The 27,936-nt window shown below is 36.0% G+C and overlaps 1 protein-coding gene across 1 annotated transcript; it reads left to right on the forward strand.

Moving 5' to 3' along the window:
- Positions 1 to 196: 196 nt before the first annotated feature.
- LOC149795432 (protein D2-like) lies at positions 197 to 27,936 on the forward strand. The gene is made up of 4 exons (XM_089963800.1): positions 197 to 319; positions 22,659 to 22,779; positions 25,055 to 25,192; positions 27,674 to 27,936. Exons 1-4 carry the CDS (start codon positions 197 to 199, stop codon positions 27,934 to 27,936), a joined length of 645 nt encoding a protein of 214 aa, XP_089819926.1.

Here is a 27,936-nt window from a genome sequence, read left to right on the forward strand (position 1 = left end):
TGTAATATGACACAAGACATTTTATTACAACATAGCATCAGCTTCGAAAAACTATTTCGCCAACAAAACCAACCCGATAATATTGATTTCATTCCTTACGCTAGAATTTGGTGTAGCTATTCACTCTTTTGTTGTTAAGAGATCAACACAATTAGTGTCATCATCGTGATGAGTCAGAGATAACGGATACAAAAGAATGAAAAAGAAAAGAATATGGCAACAGTTATATGGAATTCACATAGGTGTACATGAGAGGATTCTCCTGTACGCACAACTTCCTCTTGGGGATCCTGGTATGAGAGCACCATACTTGTTAAAAGTAAGGCCGTCTCAATCCTTTGATACGTAATTATTTTAAATATTATTATCAGCATTTTGTTTCAGTGAATAAAATGTTATGTCAAGATTACCAAGCAACGACTATGAAGATTTCTACCATCGTATGTCTGCCAAACTTAGATGATTTGAAAATCAAATGAATAGAATTCATTCAGATGCAGAGAACAAATAAATTTCTGTTACATTTTGGGTTCATCCAAGAAGATGTCGTTGAGAAATCCTATATCCAGAAGATGTTGAACACGATTCCTCATCTAATATATTGTGAAGAAATACGCTAAGACAAATGACAACATTATTTATTATACGTTTCCAAAATTATTTATCTTGTACCACAATGCTTTGACAATAAAATATTATTTGGATTATTATATCTGCAGCGTTTACAAAATTGTATGTTCTTATTTGGTACGTATCAAACCGTTTGCAAGGGGTGCGGTTAACTGTAACTCTCTTCATGCTTTTTGAATCTGTCACAACATTTACGATTTTATAGAATTGTAAACACTTAAGATCTTGTGCAGGATATGTCAGTGCCCGTAGTCATGCTTAAAGAATCATCCTTTATAATTTGTTTCCAGTTTATTTCTCTAACAAAATCTTAAAAAATTTCATAAATATTGTATGTGTGCAAAATGCCACATGTATCGGGAACGAAATCTTTCTGTTTTGTAACATCATTTCAAGAATGATATAGGTACTATCCGAAAATTTAATATTTTAGATGTTACATTTTCTGAAAGATGGCATCATTTACCTTGAAAATTCTATTTCCCTTTATTTGTGTCAGCGTTCTTTATCCACAGTAAACAAACGCCAATTCCTGACTGGGTGGTGTGAAGAAAGCCTTGCAGAATTATGGTGCAATGATGCTGAAATACATCGAGTTTTCTTAAATCTTTCATTCTGGTATTATACCAACTCCACAACCATAAAGGGCAATTGGCATCACACTTATTTTGTACAATTGATGCAGGTAAAATGACTGGATCAAGCTTTATTTCTGCCAACTCCTACAAGAAAATAAAATGATTTTCGACCTTTTCTACAAATCTGGTCTACTTGTGACAAACAGTTCATATTAGAATACAAAGAGATTTTAACATGATCGACTACATTTGAAAAAGATATAGAAAGATTGCTTATTTTTCAGTCCTTTGTGTATTGTGATTTCAAATTAATACACAGATTTTACTACCGTTGATGGTGTAGTTTCTTTGTCAGGGAGTATTTGTTATATATATATATATATATATATATATATATATATATATATATATATATATATATATATATATATATATATATATATCAAACGTCTTTTGCATATTGATGGGTGTGATTGCAAGAAGTTTTATAGTCGGCTAAAGTTGGATTTCTAGATGGAGTGGGACCTACATATATCAATAATTTTGATTGGTGTATGTCCTGTGAAAGGTCATTGATAAAAATATGGTGAAAAAGTGTTGATAAAACACATCCCAGCCGAATCCCCGTTCTATGGGAAAAAGGTTCAGAGTTTGGTTCGTTCATACTGGTCATATCTAACGTAAATGCAATTTTGAATAACATTGATGCTTTCCTAAGTTTGAGCTGTTTTATGACATAAGTTATTTCTTGATTAATTTTTGTTTTGCTTCAATGACAAGTTTATCAATGCAAAATCCGTTAGTATGTTTATGATTTACTGGGGAGATTTCACTAGAGCAAACACAAATTCACCGTCATATTTTAATTCAAACCATCATTTTTAATATTTGCCTTTTTTACGCTGTCTGTTGTACAACTTAAAAAAGCTTGAAGTCTAATTCGGTTGCTCGATGTAAATATGTTATGATAGATTCTTCAAAAGCCTGTAACGCTTGTTCTTGAATATTTTAAATTCCCATTTTGCAGCTGTCCAACAGTTTTGTTTGGTAAATATTTATTCCCTCTCTTTGAATTTCTTTTTTTTTAAAGTCTAGATACCACTTTGCAATAATAATAAATAAATACATTCTATAATTATCATAGTTTTTAAATGTTTAAACATATTTTATTGCCCATAGGATCGCAAGCATGGATACTGTTAAAATATTGAAAAAAGTTTACTTGATAATTGTGTTTGTTTCGATCTCCTCTATTGATTTTAAACGATGGAGAATTGTCTTTCTTGGAGACAAAAGCGTGAAACAAATTAAATCAAATCGAGCTAACTGAATAAGAGATACTATGGCTGTTGTAAAGGGGTGAACCTTAGTTGCGATTGTATTTATCGAAGACACCATGGCTGTTGTAAAACGGTGAACCTTGGTTTGGATTGTATTTATCAAAGACACTGTGGTTGGGATTGTATTTATCGAAGACAACATGGCTGTTGTAAAAGGGTGAACCTTGGTTTGAATTGTATTTATCAAAGACACTGTGGTTGGGATTGTATTTATCGAAGACAACATGGCTGTTGTAAAAGGGTGAACCTTGGCTGTGATTGTATTTATCGAAGACACCATGGCTGTTGTAAAAGGGTGAACATTGGTTTGGATTGTATTTATCAAAGATAATGTGGTTGGGATTGTATTTATCGAAGACACTGTGGTTGGGATTGTATTTATCGAAGACACTGTGGTTGGGATTGTATTTATCGAAGACACTGAAAGTAATTTCGTGAATAAGCTGTTTATTAATAATATAATTGAACGATGAGTGAATCTGACACCAAACACGTGCGCATTAAGTCCAACATTGAAAAAGGAAATTATATCTGTCCTGACTGGAAATAATCACAAAATGTAAATTCCACGATTAATCAAACAAGAACGAATGTATGCAACTTATAAACAAATATGATTGATATATGGATCGATCACCATGGATGATCAATCTATAGAATATGTACACAAATATGAACAATGAATGATTATATTACCATGGGTGATCCAAGTATAGAAGTTGTACAAAATATGAACACTCTATGTTTCATCCAAACGTAAGCAATACATATGGTAGAATCATTATGTAACATATGAGATAAAAACGGATATTAAAATATTGGTATAGAGCCTTGAAAATCCTAGATAATATATTTCCAAAACATTGCTACATTCTGCAACTGAAATGGGATAAAAATGTTAGAACGTTTTTATTTCAGCATGTGTTTGTTGATGTTTGATTGAGATAAGGAGTTAGTGAAAAAGAATGTAATTTTAGAAATATTCAAGTTACGACGTAAATATATATTGAGACCAAAAACATTTAATGCGGAGATAGAATTTATGAATACATTACGTTTTTGCAAGCTGAGATAATGTCAGACTTTACTTGTCAAAATTTGTTTGGATATTCTATGTGATATAAATTTGGATGGATAATCACTACTCTGAAGCAGATATTTGCCATTGAGAACAAATTTATGAAGGCATTCTCATTAGGTTTTCCATTATCGTAATTATACATTACAGTGCAAGTATTACAATGTTGTTCGTATCCGTATTTATTTTAATCAATATTATGACTGCAACATAAACTGCATTTTTGTGGGGTTGAGAGGTGGGGGTAAGGGAATTTAGGCATTTTGATTAGTAGATTTCGTATTTTCATCAGCATATGACAATATACTCTGTAAATTCAGGTGTAGCATTTTTAAGAACAAAAAGGAGATAGTTAACAAAAGTTTGCATTAAAACTTCGAATTTTAGTGAACACTGCACAGTATAAGTACGTTGACTTACATTAAATAAAAGATAACACATATAACATTAACAGTGGCTCGTGTGTATATTTCCCTATAATTAAGAAAGAAAGATTTAAATAGAAACGGTCAGTAATTGAAAAATATATGTCAGTCGAGTGCGTTGTTTATCCAAAAATATGCACATGTCAACTTGTCAATCAAACATGTTACACCATTTGTGCACCAATACCTAGAAGATTAAGAAAAAAAAAGTAGGTTGTTCCTTAGTAACAAATGACCAGTGATGGAAAACACTTCTATTTATTAGGTTGTAAATGATAAAAATCAATACATAAAGTATTGTCTGAGTTCTAAAAAATGCAACAAAAGAATTAAAACGGGATAGAAAAGTTTTATACCATGAAGAAAATATGCAAGACAAACATTGATTTTATTGTTTTCTATCGAAAATGTGTAACATGGATGAGATTAATGGAGTCAGCAACTTTTCTAATAATGAATAACATTGGGGAAAGATTGTACTCAATATACCTAATTTATACACCCAATTTATCATAGATTTTTGAAGTTAAATTGTTTTTCTTTGCGATAAAGAATTCTGAAAGATAATACATTTATAAATTCAATAAGGCCTGTTATATTCAACTTATTGTTGTTTTACTGGTAGTATCTGTGTTATACTTAATAATACAAACTATACAGTTTAGTCCTTTTAGTTTGTATTTATGGATCTATAAGGAACCCGCTATCTTAAGTGCCTCGGCCCCCACCTTAATCCGGCCCTGTGTGAGTGCATGTAAACGCGAGTGCCTTAAGCCACTGCACCCCCCCCCCCAGCCCTACCCAGTGGAAAAAGCACATCGGTCGGGGAATTGTCAACTCTAACATCTCTTTTGAAAATCAGCACATAAAGTTATACAAACGTGTCATAATGAGTTTCGTAGCAAGGGTTACCTCAAAATTTAGAGCACTTGTGGCATATTGGCCGCTACTCGTATGTGGACGACACTGAGTCGCCGTGACCTTAGTTAAAACACGATCTACCTTGGCACAACGTGTATCGCAGAGCTTGGTAAATCAGGTGCTGCGTGATTTATATCAATGGAGCATTGTGCATTAAAACAACAAAAAGAGGCGGAAAAAACATCAGTATTTTGATGACAGATGGAATATATCCAAACGTTTTCTCCTAAATAGTTGCATAAAATGGTAATTGAAAATATGCAAGTTTTTTAAAAACCAATTACTCTGTTATCTGTCGACAGATTTGGATGAAATTTGTTAGGCCGGAAACAATAGTTGAGATTTGTGCCAGGAAATTTAAAACTAAAAGTCACAAGTTTTTCCTATGCTCTTATCCGTTCCGCCAATCGAAGAAAATATTCGTCTAAAAAGATTCTTTAATAATACCTTGACGAAGCAAACTATCGGCAAAATCTGAGTCGGCTAACGAGATGAGACTCTTCTGAGCTATCCTATTACAATACGTTTACGAGGAGTCTTACATCATGTGGAAAACGAAAAGTATTAAAAGCCTGAGTGATTCCAATTATGAACCAATTATTTTTCTCGTGCAAGATCCATCGATTCGGGTAATTATAAAATGTAACAGATTGAGTTATGAATTTATTTTTAACTGAAAGATAAAATTAAAATGTATACCTTGTACAATATACTGGCGGGGGGGGGGTAATTAAAATTTTAAAATTAATCACGGACTTGAAGATTAAAAAGATTCAGACACTATTTCAGTGAAACATTAAATATGTTCAACTTGTTTGAAACACCGTTTGCAAAAGAAAGTTTTGGTTAACTCGAGATAAGAATATCTGCTACATTTTCTACACGGAGCAGTTTAACACTGCTAATCGTGATAAAAGAATGCAGAAAATTGGCTTAATCTGAAAAATTGTCTTATACAGAGATACTGAGAGCAACAGCATCCACTTCTATTTTTCTTTCAGTTTTAGGTCAATCTCGAAAAATGACACATATCCGTTTTATCGTATACAGAAAACGACATATTAAATGAAAACAAAGTTTGTTTGAAAGAATTTTGTTCATCTGAAACAACCATTTACTTCAGTTATTTAATCTTATGTTATCTTAATTTTATTTGATCCAATGTCACTCATTTTCACTCTCAGGCCATACTAATTTTTCAGAGTGCAGGATAGCGAGAATTTCGTTAAAAGTGATGTTACTGACATAGTGCCGTAATAAGGGGCGGGGGGGGGAGGGAGGGGCTAAAATAAACACGAAACAACTTTGCTACCGCAGCAGTGGCATCACCACAGGCTTTTATAAACAAAAAAGAACCCGCGTCTGCATTTCTCGGTGGAGGTTTTCATAAGTGGTGAACTTCCTTGCTCCACATCGAACACAAATTCCAGTGATCGCAGCTTTACCATTACGTGTGTGAACCTGCATTGGAATTGCAGTACGAGTTTTTTGTTTTGCGGCATCGCACACAGTATGAAGACGTGATTGTGTTATACAACAGGCGATATTTGACATGGCATCACTAATGATAAAATTAGCCGTCATTGATTTGTCTACGCAGGCTAAACCTAAACTACCCAAACATGTTGACATGTTCCAAACTCAGTTCCTATGTTGATAATTGGATCAGGGAAAACCCAACTGTTAATGAATATGATTTTGGGATCGGTCGTACACAACTGCGCCATCAGCTGCCGATCGAACGTGTTATGATTTTATCAGGTAGTTTACGGCAGCGCTTTAGTTGTCACTAAGATGCAAATCTTCCACCATTGATTTCTTTTCAACAGTCGATGAAGCTCCTACCATTTTCAACTTTGATCTGAGTGAGTATAATCTTGTCGAGTACGACGACGTAATGCTTGAACACCGAGACAATCGCGTCAGAAGATTTTCCAGAGGTCGACAAGCAACACAGACGTGATCTAAATCGCAAAAAGTTTTGCACACGTGCCTAAAATGAATCGGGACAACTGTACCGTGTTAATTATATTTTGCGGCATTGACGCATGCAGTCTTGCAAATATTCATTGGAATTGGTCTGCTGTTGATTAATCGTGGGATGATTTATGAAATATCTGAGCTGAGGCCACTCAAGGGCAGTAAAGTTTCCTCACTCTTGACTTAACTGGTGGACCATCCTGTACTATGCCGGTTCAGACACGATAATTTAAACAGGAATGAGAGTGATGCCATAGCAAATATATGGGGACCGGAGCTGCAAAGCTGTTCGTGAATACCAGAAACTAATTCGTATTGTTATAGCCGTCCGAAAAAAAAATGTTAAAGATATGATACAGTCGAGACAGACTGCACGAAAAGATCTCACATAGGGGTTCTTAACAAACGTTTGCGCCGCTCATCAAATTCACGTAGCAGGCTGCTTTACGAATATGAACCCCAACAATTATACAAACCTGAAGCACCTCCATTATACAAACCTTAAGAAGCAGAGAAACAAAAAGAAACAAGAAGAAGCGTCAACCAAATACGAACATGCAAGTACACGCGAACGTACACGGAAAGAAATATTAGAAATGCTTCGAGAATCTATTTATTCCATAGCAAAACTGTACCCAAAGAGAAACAACAAGACTTCTTGCGTCCACAACAGAACAATGTGCACCTATAACAAAACATATATCACCCGAACAAAGACCTTCTTCTCTCACACAGGAATAACAACCTGCACCCCAACTCTGATTTCGCAAAAAGGAATAAGAAACAGAATAGCTAAGAAAAACAATGAGAACTAAAGAGGTGGATGGAGCAACAAGAAAGGGAAGGAAAGAGCCTTGATTGACTGTGTGACCCTCACAATCTTGTAGATCGGTTTGAAACACTCGTAAGATAGGTTTGGGCTGGTACCATAGCTCCAGAACTCATTAATGATGTCACGATGATTTGTCAGCAGTTGTTCACTAATGACATCGTCCTGGACCCGGTGTCGTTTTGCGCATTGATGCATGAACTTGTTGAAGACATCGATGAGTAATCCAACGATGAGACCTGATGCACATCTAGCTGAGACGCTCTGTGCCTTGCGTGAAATCAGCGCTAGGATTTAGCATGTTGAAAAAACAACTCCGCTCATTACCTCGTTTATCACGATCTCATCAACGAAACCAGACTTTTATGTGACTTTTTCTAAACCAATCACAGCGGAGGAAAGTAACCACATGAGACTGCATTAGCATTTATGAGCGTTTAGTATAGTTGGACTAATATTCGATCACGTCCATTTGGGGGATTCTCCGCGAACAGCTCGTTTGTGTTTTCGTCAGAGGGTGGATCCATCTGGAACGTTGTTTGACTTTCTCCAGATGCGTACGAGATTGAATCAATCAATTCAATAAAGATATCCGACGAAGGACTAAATTAGTGACCAAACGCGATTCCAAAATCAACATACGCGTACAAGACCCTAAACTCAGCTTTGCCATCTCGATCGAATCTCCATACGCGGTTCTTGGTTGGCCTGATGTTAATAAGATTTCCGAGGACATACGAATTATGCGTACTTAACCTAAGGGCCTGATGGCACCAGTTACACTATCGTGCCATACATTCTCAGGATCACCACCAAGACTCCGGCTAACCTGACCTGTGACGCCATTAGTAGTAATTATGAAGCATCAGCCTCGACAACGCAAGTGTCGCAAGGTTATATATTTTTGTGTTTTCACCCGTTGATCTGACAGTTGCATTTGGATGTGTGATACCAATGTGTGTCATAAACTCAAGAAAACCCGTTTGCATGGCATATAATGGAACAGGCCTCAATGGTGTTGTTCGTGGGTTGTTTACAGGCACGCCAAAGGTGCGCGGCATCGCCTTTGCGCGCGGCACCAATCGCTAAACAAGTTACAATGTGAGTGATTGTTAGCTTCAAAGATGTTTCTACGGACAGTTTGATAAATCTAAGATTGCAAACGATTCATTCTATTCGAAATCGACTTCGGTGATTAGTGACTTGAGCACGACTTGAACCTGTTGTATTGCTATCTACAGAAACAATGCCAGTTCCAGTTGTTAAGATTATCAAGTAAGCCCTCAATAACGTATAGCTGATTCAGCTATTGCAAATTTGACGATTGGGAGCAGATTATTATTGTCTCACAAAAGATATGAGATGAAAACAACAACCAATAATGTATAATAAAAGGAAATATTCAAATATGTACGCGATTCCGCATTTGGCATAGACGTGCCTGTTTTGGTATATAGCATCATCAATGATTTGCAGTATTAATCGTACCCAACTAGGGTCCCTGATCAACAAAAAATAGAATTACAAATGCAGGACATGTCTAGGTGAGACCTTATTGAAAATCGAAGAAAAAACTGATACAGGGGGAAAATAACCATTACAGTGCTGATCTCTTAGCTGTTTTTGTTAACAATGGCACCATGGCGCTGTTCAGCATAACCGGAAGCAAATCGAAGGAATTTTCGTCAACGTTGAAATCGCCACAACAATTATTGAACTAGCCAGGTACAACAACAATTTTGCGAAGTCTGCTGAATCGTCTATGATATTTAACAAGGATTCGTCTGATCATGCAGATCATAAATCGGACACTAAAGTTGTTGTTCGATATTATTCTTTTCAGTCGCACCTTGCTGCTTACATCGCCGTAGACCTCATTATAGCAACCCGAATTTCAACATTGGACTTTTAAAGTCGTCAACAACAACAATCATGGGGGCTCAATGAGGTTTCCTAATGAGATTTTTTTCGGTCAGATAGTTGGGTCTTGCAGAGATTGTTCAGATGGTTGTTTTCGGGTCTAAACATATAGCCATTTTCTAACGAAAGGGCACATAAACAGATGCAAGTATTTGCGGTGATAGAGGTGCTTCTGTTGTTAACATTAACTTTGTGGATGCCTCCTCTGATCCCTTCACTAGCCTTTGAAGACCGTTTATTATCGTTTATGCGGTCTGCAATCTCATCAACGCTATCATTTCTGGCCCACCTCACGGATGCTCACACAAGAGGTGATATTCAGGAACAGTGTGCATGGCAAATAAGTACCAAACATGGTTTCACACATCTTGGTTGTGTTTCAAAATATGGATGAAGAAAATAAACAACACAAGTGCTTTGATATTTGATAAACTAGGTGTATCTGTGGTTTTTTGTGGTTAAACGGTCATCGGGAAACCTACGGAGAAATTTTGCCTAACTTTAACAAAAATCAAATCGCACGTACATACCACAAGCTACTTCCGTACCTGGACCGAGATCAAAACGGTGACACGGGTATGCATATTTTCTATAATCATAAGACAGTTCTACCAATAAAAAGGTGTAATTGCTTAGAAATACATGTGCGTGTTGCATATAATCAAGGTCAGCATGTGAAGCAATGTCATATTATTAATAGAAGAACTATAATAGAACCTCAGTGTTACCAACGCGAGAAAATAATCGACGCAGAACAAAAGATGCGAGATGAATAATCAAGAGAACTGCGCTACTCGTGAAATACAAACACGTGTATGTGGTCATATTTGTCATTTATGGAATCGCCGCAGCAGTCACAGTTGGTATATGTGTGGAGAAAATCACTTCTACGTTGACTATTCTAGGCACACGGAGCTATATCAATAGTAAGCGGTGTGACTGATGGCGCCAGTAAAATAATCTCGTCACGACTGTATGCGAGAATACGTGTATGTTCAGAACTTCTCTCAGCTACACAAAGCAGTCTCAGTGTAATTACCAAGCTGTACTCGATGGTCACTGAAGATAAAACGATTAGCATAGTTGAGTTCGACATCGTGTTGGCAGAAATAGAAAACTACAGGAGATTCAGATAACAGAGACTGAACCGAAGCATTAACGATTCTGATTTACTGGCAGTGAAAATTGAGTAACTGTTTGCCACTGCACTGTAGTAGGTTCCATAAGCACCACAAGTATGATTATGCAATCGAGTGAGGAGTAGTATGATAATAACGGTTTTGTTGATTACTGATCTAGGTTGAAGTTCTCTATCCCATTTGACTTCCTCTTGCAAGCGCACATGTGGGTAACGTTCACGCGTGAACATGTGCGTTTCATAGTCACGGTGGGGTGTATAAGGCTTTAATCTAGATCAGTAATGAAGTATAAAATTATCTATTACCATACTACTTGTTTACATGGTAGCCTAAACTATATTCTTAGATCTGCCTGTGGCAATATAAGAAATCCTTACTTGATCACCGACAGTGTCACTGAGTTAACCATTGCAAGCATTTAAATTAGTTAATAGTAACTAATGTAGTAAAAAGATTCTCTTAAAAGTTTCATTGATATTGAACAGACTCGTTCTGGTAATGTACATTAGGCCATACATTAACACGACATTTGAGCATAGGAAAGTATCACACTGTAACTACCTCCTTCCCGCGAGAACAACAACAAAACAAAAACACTTGAAAATCGTTTCTTTCGTCATAAGCAAACAAGGTGTGGCGTTTGCCCAAAGGCAGAAAGCGTGTAGTTTCATTTGTCTAATCCCATGAGTGATGACATGTTATTATCACTGCTAATAAAACCACAGTCTTGAAGACAAATGGCAAATAAATTGAAGTGGTAGCACAAAATGTCGACTGAAAAATACATGTCGTACGTATGCTATCGTATATGTTTTATGGTAACTTGTATAAAAAAAAATGTCAAATGTATTTAAAGGATAAAGCAGTAACATTAATTTTAATACGAGGCAAGGATCTGATTTATCTTTTGTTCTTTTTTCCATTTAGGAATTCAAAGAAATGTGTAATTGTAATCACTGGTGATAACCAGGATTAACTGCATTCCTGATCATTATTATTGACTGAAGTCACGTGCTATATGTTGGAGTTAACGAACCTGAATGATACCCTCAGCAAAGTAGAAATTAATCATTTATTGAAGTAGAGATGAAAACCCAGTGCTTTACTAAAAGCAATAGGAACATTTCTGTATGCATTGTGTTACTGTCCTCCTCAAGTCTGTATCTATTTTTGGTCATAATAGGTTACTGACATTTATTATCAGTGACTGGCTCAAATATCACGTGTCGATAAACTTTTGAAGTTCTAGATAAAACACTACGTATGTGTACCAAGCACTGAATAGCACAGCGGCATTAGAAAAATATTTTTCATAAACGTTTTTTAAACAATGTAACATCCATAAGCATTTCATTTTGTACAAGTCAAATCTACACTTGTTCTTATGTATTGCAATGAAGAAAAGCTCGTTTAATGTAACCCTAAGACTAAGAAGGCGCCACCCAATTTTTTGTAAAGCTGTAATGATGTGCATTCTGTCATAGTTAGAATTATTCTCTCTAAGAAAAAGTCTTTGAAAAAAAGAAAACCAATCAAAGACCTGCATGCTAGTCTCAGGTAGTGCTGAATGTACAAACTAGGCACTCGTGCACAGACACAAAATGCTAAGCGCACATTTCTGTATCATTTTTTTTTCTTTCTGACAGCATATGAGCGTAGCCACAGTACAGCTTCATGTTTGCTGATCGATCGAAAGTACATAAAATAGCTTTTTTTTCTACGCGATGTTATAACTACATTGAGATGAATGTCATTGGTTACTACAAAATGTTGACGGTTGGAAAGCGTTAAAAGTCCGTAACAGTACTGTCAGAGTTAGTGTTTACTACGAATGTTGATAGATTGAAAAGCATTACAAGTCCACAATTACACTGTCAAAAAAGAATATGTTTTACATATTGTTTGTTTACCGGCAAATGGTTTGTAATTGTACAATGACTCTCATAATTGTAATAATTGTTCAAACTTGTAGATCTCTTCTTAAACTGTAGAACAATATACAAGTGGCTTTACAGTTCGTACAAGTTTATATATAAGGAGTATTGTATGAAAGTATATTGAAAAATATAATTATTACTCAAAGAAATATCTTTTCAAACCCAAATATGAAAGCTTTAGTGCAAATATATGCCTTGCAGATGATAGAGTGCATCATAATTACTGTGGGCATTTTCTGTCGACTTCTTTATGGTCGTCGTTTATGACTGGATACTTTTTTGCCACCACGTATGACGTCAACGACAGGTGACCAAAAGAACAAATATGCACAATTAGGGGATGTCCGAGCACGGGAATGGTAACTGTCAAACGATCTCGTGGGCGTGGTCATCTGCTGCATAAAGGTTAACATTCTCACGGCAAGTGCTGAATTGACCATTCGATATGACGTACATTACACACGTTTCTCTCGCTGTTAGCGAAAGAAAATGGGCAAAAATTCTTGCATTCTGTCACCACAGACTGTTGCTTATTACAATCGCCTCTGTTGCATTTTCTCTGCCTGTAACTTCGGCTTTCCAGCCATCCGGCCTAATCAGTTTTAAGAAAGATGGAGTTGTGCCAGACGTCATTGATGTAGTGCCACCGAAACTTTTAAGGGTGAGTGATATTTAACTTATTCTTCTGTATAAACAACTGTTACATATATATATATATATATATATATATATATATATATATATATATATATATATATATATATATATATATATATATATATAATAAGTTGTCAGGATTTTACATGCTTCCTATATCATTACCTGGTCTGATGTAATAGGGATTACCTTAAATTGCCTCGTATCCTCACCTTTACATACATTTGCTTTCTTAAACACGTGCACATACATATTGCACACAAAGACACACGCTATCACATAAACCCAAAGGTATTGTTAAATTGCCTGGTAATCTTTTATTTGCCAAAAACACATGAAAGGGAGAAACTGATTTAAGACTTTTTTTACAAACTGAAATCACGTATTAATAATTGACAATAAGGTCCATTTAAAAAAAATCATATGTTCTTTCATTCGTTTTGGCAACATAGCAACATGACTGTCATGGCTTTCACGTCATCTTTTTGCATAATTCTAATATTCGGGTCATACATTAAAGTCCATTCACACAAATGATTTTCAAAACTATTTAATAATTGGACAGTCATATAATACTTGCTCAATAATGTCTATTCCCTCCGTACATAAAGTGCATTTTTATTTGTTAGCATTGTCAACATTCTCAATAGTATAAACACTCCAAGTATATGGATATATTCAGCCAATAACACAAGTATACACTTACTGACATTCAGCGCACGCGTCTTTTTTCTCCTTGAGCGACGATGATTATCATTAGGAATTTTCTGGTGCTGTACAACAATTAACCTATCGATAGAGTAGCGATAACTACACCTACAAATTAACATACCACATCATGCAAAATCAGACATGTTTTATTTGACAACTGCTCCAGGATGAGCTAGCATCGACACAAAGAATATATTGAAAATATCATAAAACTGTCTGTACATTGATGAATATATGCCCGTTTGAATTTGTACTCTGATAAAGGTATGGTCGTTTGAATTTGTACATGTAGTGCAATCATTTAGGTGACAGACATTAAACTAGAATTTCCATCATGCTGACAATTATGCCTATGAAAACGTAATGCCTGATACTATTTTTTAATGATAGGATTGACCAGCGGCCCATGAATATCAATGTGTCTGACTCTGGAATTCAGTGATAGGTTAAATCTTCTGCGTACATCATCGGTCTCATTCCGGACAAGTCTTTTCTTCATTACTAAATCCAACCACACAACTTATCTTCTTTACTCTGGATAGCTGTCATATCAACAATATACAAAATTTGACTGTATTTGACTGTAGATCAACAGACTGGTTAACATGACTCGTATGCTTGAATTTGACAACCATGATTCAACTGTCACTCGTAAGAAGAATGTCACTAGTGGAAGCAATCTATGATAGCAATGTGACAAGTATGCCACCAGGGCAAGCAACGTGTGTTACCTATTTTACAAGTATACCACTAGTGGAAGAAGCAACGTATGTTAATCATGTTACGAGAAATGCCACTCGTGGAAGCAACGTATGTTAACAATGTTACAAGAAATGCCACTCGTGGAAGCAATGTATATTAATCATGTTATGAGAAATGCCACTCGTGGAAGCAACGTATGTTAACAGTGTTACGAGAAATGCCACTCGTGGAAGCAACGTATGTTAACAATGTTACGAGAAATGCCACTCGTGGAAGCATCGTATGTTAATCATGTTACGAGAATGCCACTTGTGGAAGCAACGTGTATTAACAATATTACCAGAATGTCAGCTACACATGAATCATTTTAAGGTAATGGCCTCCTACATTTTTTCTGTTGTGTGCATCATTTAAATCGTTTGTCCTATCAATAAGAGCAAGCTGATATTTGATGGACTGCACAGTACTTAAACAAGCAAACCATGTGTTCTGTTGCAAGTCTTGGATTTTGTAGTTGTATGCTTCTACTTTTGATGCACACGAGTCAGTCTTAGAACAACGAAACATAACATTGAAAATCATAATTATCTGGGATGACTATGTACACTGTGTTTGCATAAGGATTGACTACTGCTAAAAACTTTACATTTAAGAGCAACAAAAGTCTATCAAAAGGTATTTATATAACAAGCACGATTGCCTTGCCAAATGTGACAGATCTTAAAAGTGAAAAGAGCACTCTGTCCTCCTGCAACACACCAATAGTGCTTTGAAGAAATGAGAAATAGGCTAGAAAGTCCATAAAGATTAAAAAGCATTTTGCTTAACATATGAAAATGACTAAATAAAAGTATAACTGAAATCAACGAGGCACGAAAAGTAGGGCACAATCACCTTAGTAACAGTCAGCAAGACTCTTAAAATAAAGTCTGAAGAGAGCTGGTTAAACAGGTTATAAATACTGACTTAAATAAAATAAACCTGAAACAAACACATAGATGAGCAATTATTATTATTATTATTATTATTATTATTATTATTGTTGTTGTTGTTATTGTTGTTAGGGGATGACTATTATCTATAAAACAGACTACTGGACTGTAGTTCAATAATGAAACACAAATATATTACAGCTTATGCCAGTTCAATATGAAGGTCAGTATATTCCAGCTTTGACTAATTTGAAATAGTACCGTTCGAACAAATCTGTTTTTCATTCATCATGTTGATCAAAGTATTTTTTATAAATATGATTTGCAACACCTGCGATTTTTAATTATTGCTTTTTGCTTTATTCTTGGCCTGGAAAAAAATAAGGGATTAATAGGATGTTTTATTTCATTCGTTGAGAACACGTGTTGGACCAAGGTAGTGATTCCCCTAAACTCCTATTAGAAGCGTCCAGGTCGGTTATCATCAGATTCATCCAGCTTTGTTATTATCAGAAGCGTACTGGTCCAGTTCATCTGGGTCTTCGCTCTCTGGAGGTATATTTAAAGTATGCCGAGGAAACCAACGATCCTGCTCACAACCATTTTAGTTATCAGGACTATGACTAGTATATGGTCTCTTTAGGAAAAGATTGCTATGACGTCACAAGCTTACATCCAAGTCCCCGCGAGATGTACAGTCTGCTCAGCCTGGTTAGAGATAACGCACTTATCCATTACAAGGGTATACCAATCTTGTGCAAAAGGAGGCATGTTCATAAAAAACAAAAAAAAAAGCAAAAAAAAAACAAAAAAAAAAACAGAAGATCAGATGCTGCTCAGGTTTTAATATTAAGTACATCTCTGATGAAGAGTCAAAAACTGAGTTGAAAAGGAAGATCTTACCTACGCGCGCAGATGTCATGTTCATAGACGATTTGCACGATGCTGTCATCTGTTGTTGTTGCTGCTGCTGTTGTGATTTGGATTTTTAACGTAGCTTTAACAATTTCTCAGTCACATCGCTACGATGTCTGCAATGTGGCAGTTTATAGTGATGTCTAGCACTGGGACATCATGCCGCAGACATGTAGCATGATGTCCCACCCAGTCACATTATCCTGACACCGGGCCGACCAGTCCTAACACTAACCTCTTAATGCTGAACGCCAAGCGAGGGAGCTGTTAGTACCATTTTTGTAAGTCTTTGATATGACTCGGCCGGGGATCGAACCCACGACCTCCCGCATCCGAGGCGGACGCTCTAACCACTAGGCCACCGGAGCGGTATGCTGTCATCTACAGCAGACATTATAAAAATGGGTTTTAAATAAATTTGCCGACGATTATTAGGAAATTGGCAATAAAATCGTGTGGCAACGTGCTATTTCAACTCGAAAATGGGGGCCCCGAGTGGCCGAGTGGTCTAAAGCGCTCTCCGTTACGGATCACTGCCATCTCACCTCTGTCTGCGTGGGTTCGGGTCTCGGATCGGCCAATGTGGGTATGTGAGAAAGCTTGCCAGTAGCTTCTCGAGGGTCGGTGTTTCTTTCCGGGTTTTTCCCGGGTTCGTCCTCCACCATTAATACTGGCCGCCATGTATGGCCTATCATGTGCTGAAAAATGGCGTTAAACCCTACAACAACAACAACTCGAAAATGCATTGTCCAATGCCAGCTTTAATTTAGGAATGAAAATGAATCTCATCCAACCCCGGCCCCATCCTTTAACCCGTGAAGCCAGCCCGATCGCCGAACGAACAAAACTGACAAAACGTAATAAAACCCTTTCACTATCCAAATTGGTAAGTTGAAAAGGATGACATTATATTTATAGTGTTCCTATTCCATTTCCATATAGTGTGAACCTCCATAAAGGAATACGTGTACCCTCAATTTTGACTAAGTACCGAGAGTTAGGGACCGACTATTTCATGATCAGTCGGATATATTGTGTTTTTCTTTTATATAAAAAATTCCAACATAATATGATGGATTACGATTTTCACAAATCGGAGCAAGAGTACTTTTTCTCAAGCTATTTGAGAGTCACTTTAACGCCCCCCCCCCCCCCCAAACAAAAAAACATAAAGCAATCGAAAATGTAAACTTTAGGTCCCTGACATTATTTATAATTTGCTTCAGCAACATCATTATACAGATGATGGTTATAACGATGATAATAGTGATGATGATCTCAAACTAAAATTGCAATTATGTTATGCTGATTACTCTCGACTCGTTTTTCATTTCTTTCGCAACGTCTTGGTCATGTGTATTCTCCGCTATATTGATTGTTGATTTTACCTCTGGGGGATACCCTTATGTATCGTGATGACGTCACATCTTTTTCTAAAGCGCCGATAACGCGAGAATTCTTTTACATTGTGGTATTTTCTGACAAATTCCAAAATTGCACATAAAAGCAACTCTGCGCTGAGTTGCATCCACCTATTAAAATTTATTTTTAACAAAACGTAAACTCCAGTTTTCCTGAAACTACACAAACTATGCAATTCGTATATGGTTTAGTTTAATGATAAAATCAATTTCTGATATATATATATATATATATATATATATATATATATATATATATATATATATATATATATATATATATATATATATATATATATATATATATACACGATGCTTATTTGCTACAAATCTTAGGAGAAAAAGGCTCGAACTATGCCTGCTGAATACTTCATATCAACATTTGGCACAAACTAAAAATATGTACTTTGATACCTTTTGAAGTTTCATTCTACAAACATGTATGCAATGTTTTAGATAAAGCTTTGTCAAAGTCACAAAATAATATGAAAAATCTTGAAGAAGAATTATAATTCATTCATTCAATAACAACAATGCTGAAAAGACATGCACACCATTGACACAATAGCAGCGCCAAGAGAGCCAACTAATAAAATAATTGTAAAGTGTATACGTAATTGTACGTAAAGCAGTATATAGTAAACAATAAATCCCTATCAGACAGATGACTAATTGGTATCCGTATATATCGTCCAGGAGGTAGCGAATGTTATACTTTCAGATTTAAAAATGAGTGGATGTTTGCAAACGCAGGCATAATTCTTTTATGGAACAGGATTCCAAGAGTTGAATTGAGTAAATGGTAGCACTGCGATGCGATATGGATTTTTTAAAGTAGCTTTAAACAAATTTCAGTTATATCGCTACGATGTCTGCAGTGTGGCAGTTTATAATGATTTATAGCACTGAGGAATTATGCAGCAGACATGTGGCATCACGTCCCACCCTGTCATATTATCCTCCTAACACTAGCCTCATTATTCTGAGAGCCTATCGAAGCAGCTGTAAGTACCATTTTTATAAGTCTATGGTATGACTCGGCCTGGGTTCGAACCCGCGACGTCCCGCATCCGAGGCGGACGCTCTAACCACTAGGCCACCGGAGCGGTCAGTGAATGGTAGGAAAAAACTTACTTTTGCATCTACCACTGTTCTCAAATCAATGTAGGAATGTATACCTGCAAACACTGTATCTCTCAGTAAGCACCGCAAGTTGCAGGTGAACGTAAGTTTGGCCCGGCAGGAAAAATTCACGCAATTCGTAAGTTCTGAGCCTGTAACTTCAGTTTGGAGCAACGCAGAAAAGTCAATGACGGCTTGATGAATAGAAAAATATCTCAGGAGTAAAACAAATCTTCAAAAACGGAAATAGTAGCAGGAGATCGAGGGTCAGATGTGGAATGAAATATTTGCAAGTTACTTACCTTCTCTCTTTTTTAGTATGATAGATAGGGTCATCTGTCAAGATAGGTAATGGAGGCAATCTGAGGTAATTTTGTCACTCTGTATGTTTTCCTCAAGCTGTGGTTTTTCAACATTAAGCTCGCATAAGCCTCCTGTGTTCCAGAGTGGTCTGTAGAACTATATAGAGCGGCTCCCATCGAATTTGTAAGGTCTTTTGAAACAAGCATTATTGAAAGAAGAGAGTCGTTTGGAAGAGGCAACATTGAAAGAAGAGAGTCTTTTGGAACAGGCAATACTGAAAGAAGAGAGTGAAGTCTTATGAGACATGCAATATTGAAAGAAGAGAGTCTTATGGGACAGGAAATATTAATAGTTTTTTATATAGGCTACAACAGGTCTGACTCCCGTCTCCGGAAGGGGAAAACATTCGGTTTACACGGGTCTTATTCTACGTCTTGCTTTACCAGTCTCTAATTCCGTCGTCATAGAATGTCTAAAAATGAATCTTGTAAAATTTTTAATACATTTCAACATGTTATTAGCGATGAATATCAATTTTGAATTAAAAATATCAGGCTAGAATGATTTTCTTGGCTATCAAAGTCAAAAACATTGTAAAGTATCGAATTTTGAATTTCAGTGGTGTCGAATTTTGAACTGCAGTGAATGTTAGAGTTGAAGGCATTGAGCATTAAAAGTTTATCGAATTTAAGCCAGAAGAGCCTTTCTTCGTTCATCTCCCCCCATGTCAGTGTAAACTTCAAAGGGACAGCATTCCAACTCATTGAAATTGACCGGGGTATATTAACACGGTCCTTAGAAAGTAAACCTTTGAGCTACCAACCTTAACCGCTTGGTAGGGACCAAAGTGAAATTGTCACGCACTGTCGTTCACAGATTCCGAGCTGTCTAAACCTGATGAAAGGAATTATTTCTTTGGGAAAAATTAGGGACCGCTGCCTACGATTGGGCAGAATGAACTAGGGCGTACACTTTAGAGCAATCAGACTTTAAAGTGACGACCTTAGTCGAAATTCTTTACTTTGAAAATTTCCTGGAAGGAGGAAGTGTAGTCGGCTCCGGGGAGGCATAAAGAGAATAGTGCTTTCCTCGTGAAACAAGAAAGGGACCAGGTGGTCGTCTTGTAAAAAGAAATACATGTTTTAGTGCTAGGACGCACAAGTTCTGAAGAGAACACCAATAAGGAACAGCTTTCTGGGAGAGAGACGAGACAGTCTGAAGAAAGAAGTCTGAGGAAAAGAAGGATCAGGAAGTCCATGAAGGGACATAGCATAGAGCTTAGGAAGGATGAACTAGGAGACGTTGATATAAAGTCAAAGAGAAGGAAGTGATGCACATCAGTCATGGACATTGCACTCTTTTCACGTCTCGTTATGATAATGGAATGAATCCAGTTTGGACACACATGATAAATTGTATTGATATAATCTAACTTGAATTGGAATTGCCGTCATGATTTTTGTTCTGATTAAATTTGTTATTTCTTTGTCAAAAGGGGGCTCGTATCGCTTCATTTCTCCCATTATTCTTGCTCAGTTCTCTGTTGAAATTATATTCTTCTTTCACTCACGCCGGGCTATAATATCGAGAGAGGTCATCCTCTAGACAACCCCAGCCAAATCCAATTAACCACCCCTCTTACTAAGAGAGCGACGTTACAGACATACAAGGATAAAAGCTGAGTTAATCACCGATCAGAATGAGTCAAAACGTGGTGTTTGATTGGCTAAATGCCAGTGATTGCGTCACTGAAAACTACTGATTTACGGGCAGCTACGGGGGAGAATGGATAGACGGACCAATTTAGCGCCCACCTAAACAAGTAATATGAAACAACCGCAACGTTTCGCAGAGTTAGTTTTCTTGACAGTTAGACGGTTAAATTTATGCCATAAAACTGCTTAAAATGCAAACACCTCTGGGGCTTCACACCGATATTTCTGGATCCACCGATGATACTGAAAGTCAACACAATTTCTCTGAAGGCATGTATGACTGACGTTTCTTTGCATATGGTCATTCAAATGTACAAATACGTTATGCTTATTTAAATTCGTAAAAATTATTCCAGGTTTTAACTGGATCAGAATAAATAAATATCATATCACTTTTAGAACAATCTTGATACCACATAAATATAATGGGGTAAATGAAAAATTAATTTCTCTTGATCGAGCTGTTTTCAATACAGGCTATAGCTTAAATCTACCGCTGCCTGATCGTTTTAATTTCCAAAATAGATGCAACTTAAAAATCAAATTTGTTAAGTTTGATATTTAAAGCTGAAAATAAGTAAGCACTGCTTGCTGTAAAGGCAATTAAAATCTAACCTGCATATAGCAAGGAAAACAGCACAAGAAAATGCGGCTTGACACATACAAGAAGATAATAAAGAACATTTCCAGTTCATGGATGACGAACTGTTTGAGAGCAGTTTCCATGCTACAATCAAGCCAGTCATATTGACATTTCCAAACATTGTAAGTATTCATACATGTTCTATAAGGCGAGGCTTAACATCAGCTGAATCGCCATCTTGAAAGATGGCGTACCAATGCTACCAATACTCATATGCGTGGAAATTTTACTTAAGTACCAAACACATATTTACCATAGCTGATTATTGGCTACCTATAGGTTACGTATGACAACCAATGGTACCCTACTGATAGCATAGGCTACCAAAGGTTACCTTCGATATTAAGTTCGAATGCACCTGCAGTAATATGAAACAAATCAACCTCCGTAAAACATAAAAATCAAATATATTGGCGTTCAAGTTGCAAGAAGAAGATAACTCTTTTCACTGTATGGCTGGCCGTTATGCCGTTATGAAAACAAATAAGCATGTATAATGCCAGAAAATGATATCCTAACATTAAAGAGCCATATTTGCCTAATGTCTAAAATTAGAAAACAGTTTTCTAATATCTGAAATTCAACCTCTTGAATAATATTAGAAGATGCATCTGATTTTTAAACATCTGACATAATTTAATATAATAAAAAAATCAGACACCTTTTTATTATAAGAAAACGATTTACCAATATTAGAAAAGAAGCTATTTTGGTGACATGTCCTTTCAATTATACAAAAGCTTGTGATTTCTTTATGCAGGTGTGTTATGGCAGTATTGATGTCCAGCCTGGCATCATTTTGTCCACAGCTTTGGTTAGGAATCCTCCCCGTGTGACCTTCAACGCCGAACCAGGAGCATATTACACCCTGATCATGCATGGTATTTTGTTGTTCTTTTTTGTAAGGTATTTGTTTGTTTATTTATTTTTAACTGAGTGGACCGAGGGCAATGTGATCTTATGGTACAGCTTTGTCTGTAATCCGTCCATTTTCCACGTGTATGACATCTGCTTCAAAATGTTTTAATCAAATTTTACCAGGATGTTTCTTAGGATCTATTCTATGCAAATATAGCTTCGATGTCCAAAATCTGGCATCCATAGCAACCAGTGCAAATTTTGACCACAATTTGTACGAGTCTTCCTTTATTTTTATAGTTTCCAACTATGTAGCTTCCGTATCAACCAAGTGGAAAATATTTTTTGGACATCTCCGCAACTACTGGGTCAAAACTGATTATTTGTTGGAATGTTCGTTAAGACATAAACCCAGTTTTGAAGGAATTTACCTCAAGACATGCTGTTTTTGGTCCCTTCAAAACTTCTAAACTAGTTTTAATCAAACTTCGAGTGAATCTTTCATTGCACATGTTCTAACAAAGTGATAGCATTCGTGGCTCCCCTAGCACTTGTGTGACTTCCGTGGCAACAAGGTGGACAATGGAATTTTGATATCTTGAAATAAAATCATACAAGCCAATTATTGTAATAATGTTAGGAATATTTTTCTATGACATTATGTACTAACATTGTTTTTCTCATTGCTATCATAGCAAACAAGTAACTTCGACAGTAACAAGTGGAAATTATATTTCTAACATATCAGAGAAAATTGCTTTACTAGTCTTGAACAAACTTTGCAGGAATATTTCTTTGAACATGTTCTAACAAACCTGTATCTTTGATAGTTTTCGTAGCAATCACATAGCTTTCGCAGCAAATCTGCAGGTTGTTGCTTCTTCTCAGCAACAGCTCAACATAATTTAACAAAATGTCCTGACAAACAGTGCTTTCAGTTTAAGATAAATGATTCTGATTTGCCAGCAATCAAAGGTCACAACTGCTAAAAATAACTAAACATTGAAATAAATCTTTACTCAACGCCCGCTGACTCGAGTATGACAAATAATGACAGTAAGCGCAACTACTAAACTAACCAAACATTAAAACAATTCTTTACTCAACGCCCTCTGACTCGAATATGACAAATCTTGACAGTGAGCACCCTAGTTTAAAGGACTTTCAAATTGTTATAAATGATGACAATAAGCCATCAAATATGGCCACTGTAACTTCAAATACAAAATAATTAAACGACTTGTTCTCAAATTTACTAAAAGTAAAGACTTAAAGAACCTTACCAAATTTAACAGAAATTATTTCGGTACAAAGGGCTTTGTGGTTTTATATCAAAAATAACAAAAATAATGAAAATTTATCATCAAATATGGCGACCGTTACAAACAAATAGAAACATTTTTTAATCCATATATCAAGCTCCACTCAAAAGAAATTATTCTCGCATAAAAGGATTGCAGATTTGTAAAAATTATTTCGATCAGATAAATTATCAGTATTGTTATTTTCTTTTAATAACATTTATGGAATTCATTTTTTAAAAAACATTTACAACAAAAATTGACTAAATTTGACCAAAAATTCGCAAGCTTGAATGGCTGGTGACAGTCAGTCATCAAAAATTGCTGTTGAAGAAAGAATAAACACAAGTTTATCTTTAAAAAGACCAGCTCCATAGAATTTGACCAACTTTGCAGAAAGCATTCCAGTCAAAATGTGTTTCAGTATTGAATCAGTGATGCTGATGGGCCATCTAGTGTAGATGAATATATAATACAAAAGTTAAACCTTGAAATAATTGCTTTCATAACATGCACCCGACAGCATTGGAAAAACATCTATCGAAAGAATCCAAACATCGGCTCTTTTCGTCTGGCTATGAAGCATATGTCATCAGGTAAGCAGTCTCAGGTCCTTTTGGGTCTCTTTTTATATTATAATGGATAGCTGATAACAAAATTTCAAATCATTTTCACGTGAGAGATTTACAAAGTTTTGTTCCTTCGGATTAATTTGGAAGATATCATGTATGCCAACGTGGAAAGGGCTGTGACACGAACACTATTGAAATCTTTCCAATAGAAGATTAGAACAAGATCAAAGTGCCCTAACTTTGTCCAAACGTCGATGTGATACGTAAGCGTTTCACTCTCATTGTACCGTCTTTGAGGTACGGTCTAGGTTAGATATGTTTTTCGTTTAAATTTTTTTATATTCATCAACTCCAGTATCCTGCAAAAAATATGATTGATTTTCACACTTTAAATGTAGTATCAACGAGCACTGGCTTTTTTGTAGACCCAGATGCACCAAGTCGTGCGAATCCAGTGTTTGGAGAATTTCAACATTGGCTGGTCACGAATATTCCATGGGGAGATGTAACAAAGGGGTTTGAGGCCACTAGGTATATGGGTTCAGAACCACCACAAAACACAGGTATGTGAACCACTCAAAGTTGTACCATGCAATTAGGCAATAGTATGAGTGTTTCTGTAATATAAAAGCGATTCATGTATTTTGGATATTATGATGTGTGTAATATCACAAGCCTAATGCAGGGGGTAACATTACTTTTCAAATGTTGTATACAAGTACATATCTGTAAATATATATTTTTAAAATCGTTTTGGACAATGCATGTATCATACAGATTAAGTCAGACAATATTGTGTGAAGATGCTGTTAGGAATATATATTAATGATACTAGTTAACGTACTGCAATATGTTATATGAGAAATTAGGAATATATATTGATGACACTAGTAAACGTACTGACAGTAGTTACAAGGCAAAATAGGAATATATATTGATGACACTTGTTAAGACCCTATGGTCAAAAACTAAGAAACAGGAAAGAAGGAACAATTTTTTTTTTGTAAAGCTTAAAAAAATTAATTATCAAAGTTATAAATGAAAATGTGAGATGAACTTACAGTATTACGAAGTGAATCCAAACTAATCCCTATAAAGGTCCATGAAAGTCCTAAATAAATGAAAAGTTCCTTATAAATTTAAAAAACCGGAAATTTACTGGTCCTCCAAGAACCGTGATGTTGTCAAGATGGCGTTGTCCAAAATTCCTTCGAATAATTTACAACAGTTTCAGAATAATATTAGGGTCCAAATAATTAGCACTTTCTATTTCCACTGAACAGGCCAAATAAATGTTTTTCCTCTTGAATAATGTCTAAGTACAACATAAAACACGTCTGCAGACTTACAACAGGAACACAATAAGTGTGAATGTCTCCAAAATCGGAATGAAACTGATTGCTCAGTTCTCTCTTTATATACACTATCTATTGCGACTGTAGTTGGAAAAGGACCCCACGTGACAGAATACACTACTCATTTTTCGTCGAATTGGCCTAATCATATGACATAGCTCAACCAATGGGAGGCTACATAATTATTCTAGAAACGTCGTAATCCCATCAGGCAACAAGAAGTTAAGCAAAGGCGCCATTTAAGTCGTATAATTATTAATTATTGACAACACAAATGTAAGCATATATTCGAAGATCTATGCCATACTATGCTTTTAACAAATTCATGTGACTTAGGCAAGCCTAATTAAAGATATTCTTTACAGTTTACAGCCATGAATAAAAGTTATAAAGATTAGATAGTTACAAAAAAATATAGATATACATAATGCACTAGTGAACGTCCTGGCAGATGTATATAACAAATTAGGAATAGATGTTGATGGCAATAGTGAACTTACTTGCAGAAGTTACAGACAAATTAGGAGATAATTCTGTGACTATCTCTGTGGAAACTGTGACTGTCTTTCCATATTTCAGGTGTGTGTGTGTGTGTGTGTGTGTGTGTGTGTGTGTGTGCAAGCGAGCGAGAGAGAGAAAGGCGGGAACATTTCTTGCTTGTCCAGTCTGTTTTCAAGTCTCGTAAAATCTGCAGATTCAAAATTCTGTAGGATCAAGCACTGTTCTACGAAACATTAAAGCTGTGATTTTTGTCCTCATTTAAATGAATATGTGAAAGTCTGTATACGTCTGCTGTGTACATTTTTCATGATATTGTAAAGTACAGTCTTCAACAGTGATACAAGGAATGGATCAGCATTGCGTGCGTATGAGAGAGCTAAAATAGCTTTTACTTTTATGCACACAGGAATTATTTTAGCTAAGCCATGTATATTTGCCAACATTCGTATCGATACCAAGATTTTCAGACAGGCCGCTACGGCAACATATTAGAGGTGACCTGAGCACCATTTTCATTTACAACCAACAGCACATTGCTGTAGAATTTAATTTTGAAAACTACAAGCTGATACAACCATCAATTCAGGAGAAGTAGCCGTATAAAGCTTTTCAATATGACTATTAAGCCAGCCATTACTGAAGCTGCTTCAGGAAATTTGCTGACCTGGCAGTATGGACAGCTAAGCTTCTGACATGGTAATGCATGGTTCGTCCATTAACCGTCGTGATCCGTCAACAATTGCTATTTAACATTTATTCCCCAAAACACTGAACAACTTTTCATATGAATATGACGAAGAGAATCGTGGTTTAAGGGTTTTAAATTTGTACAGATGATGCCAACCCACCATCAAATATGGCGGCCTTTACTCAAAATAACAAAACAACTGATATTATCGAACATGAACAGGTCATGTAAGATCAGTCACTGATAATTTGCATGATTCATTTTTGGAAAACTAATTACAAATATTTTAATGGCCTAAGATGTGATACTGCAAAAGTAAACTGAGCGGATAGCAAAATTATTTCTTTTTCTCTATTTAGCCAACTATTTCTGAAAAAGGCACACATAATATTCATTCCTGCCCACACCCATAACGTCGACCAAATCTTCTGCAATTCATTAAGGAAAATAAAACTGTGCCTATGTTTCCAACCCTTGAGTTTCGACTTAATATATTTCAGGGCTCCACCGTTATGTCTTCTTGCTATATAAACAGCCATATGGAAAGATGATATTTAGAGGCCTTCCGACAGTGACCGATGGAGAGGGTAGGATGAACCAGAGTGTGCGAAGATTTACGAAACTGTATGGACTGGACGGATATTTGGTGGCTGGCAATTTCTTTAGAGCAAAATATGATGACAGCATGGCCACTTCAGAACGAGCAGTTGGTTGGATAAATCCGAGTAAAACCAACTGGATATATCCAAGAAAAACCTGGTGA

Source organism: Sinohyriopsis cumingii, chromosome 7 (assembly GCF_028554795.1).
Source record: "Sinohyriopsis cumingii isolate HCF-2022 chromosome 7, ASM2855479v2, whole genome shotgun sequence".
Taxonomy (NCBI): domain Eukaryota; kingdom Metazoa; phylum Mollusca; class Bivalvia; order Unionida; family Unionidae; genus Sinohyriopsis; species Sinohyriopsis cumingii.

Coding starts and splice junctions, on each gene's coding strand:
- LOC149795432 (XM_089963800.1), top strand. CDS start 197: ATGAAAAAGAAAAGAATATGGCAACAGTTATATGGAATTCACATAGGT. Junction 320..22,658: donor GAGCACCATACTTGTTAAAA/GTAAGGCCGTCT, acceptor TTCTTTATGCAG/GTGTGTTATGGCAGTATTGA. Junction 22,780..25,054: donor TTACACCCTGATCATGCATG/GTATTTTGTTGT, acceptor GCTTTTTTGTAG/ACCCAGATGCACCAAGTCGT.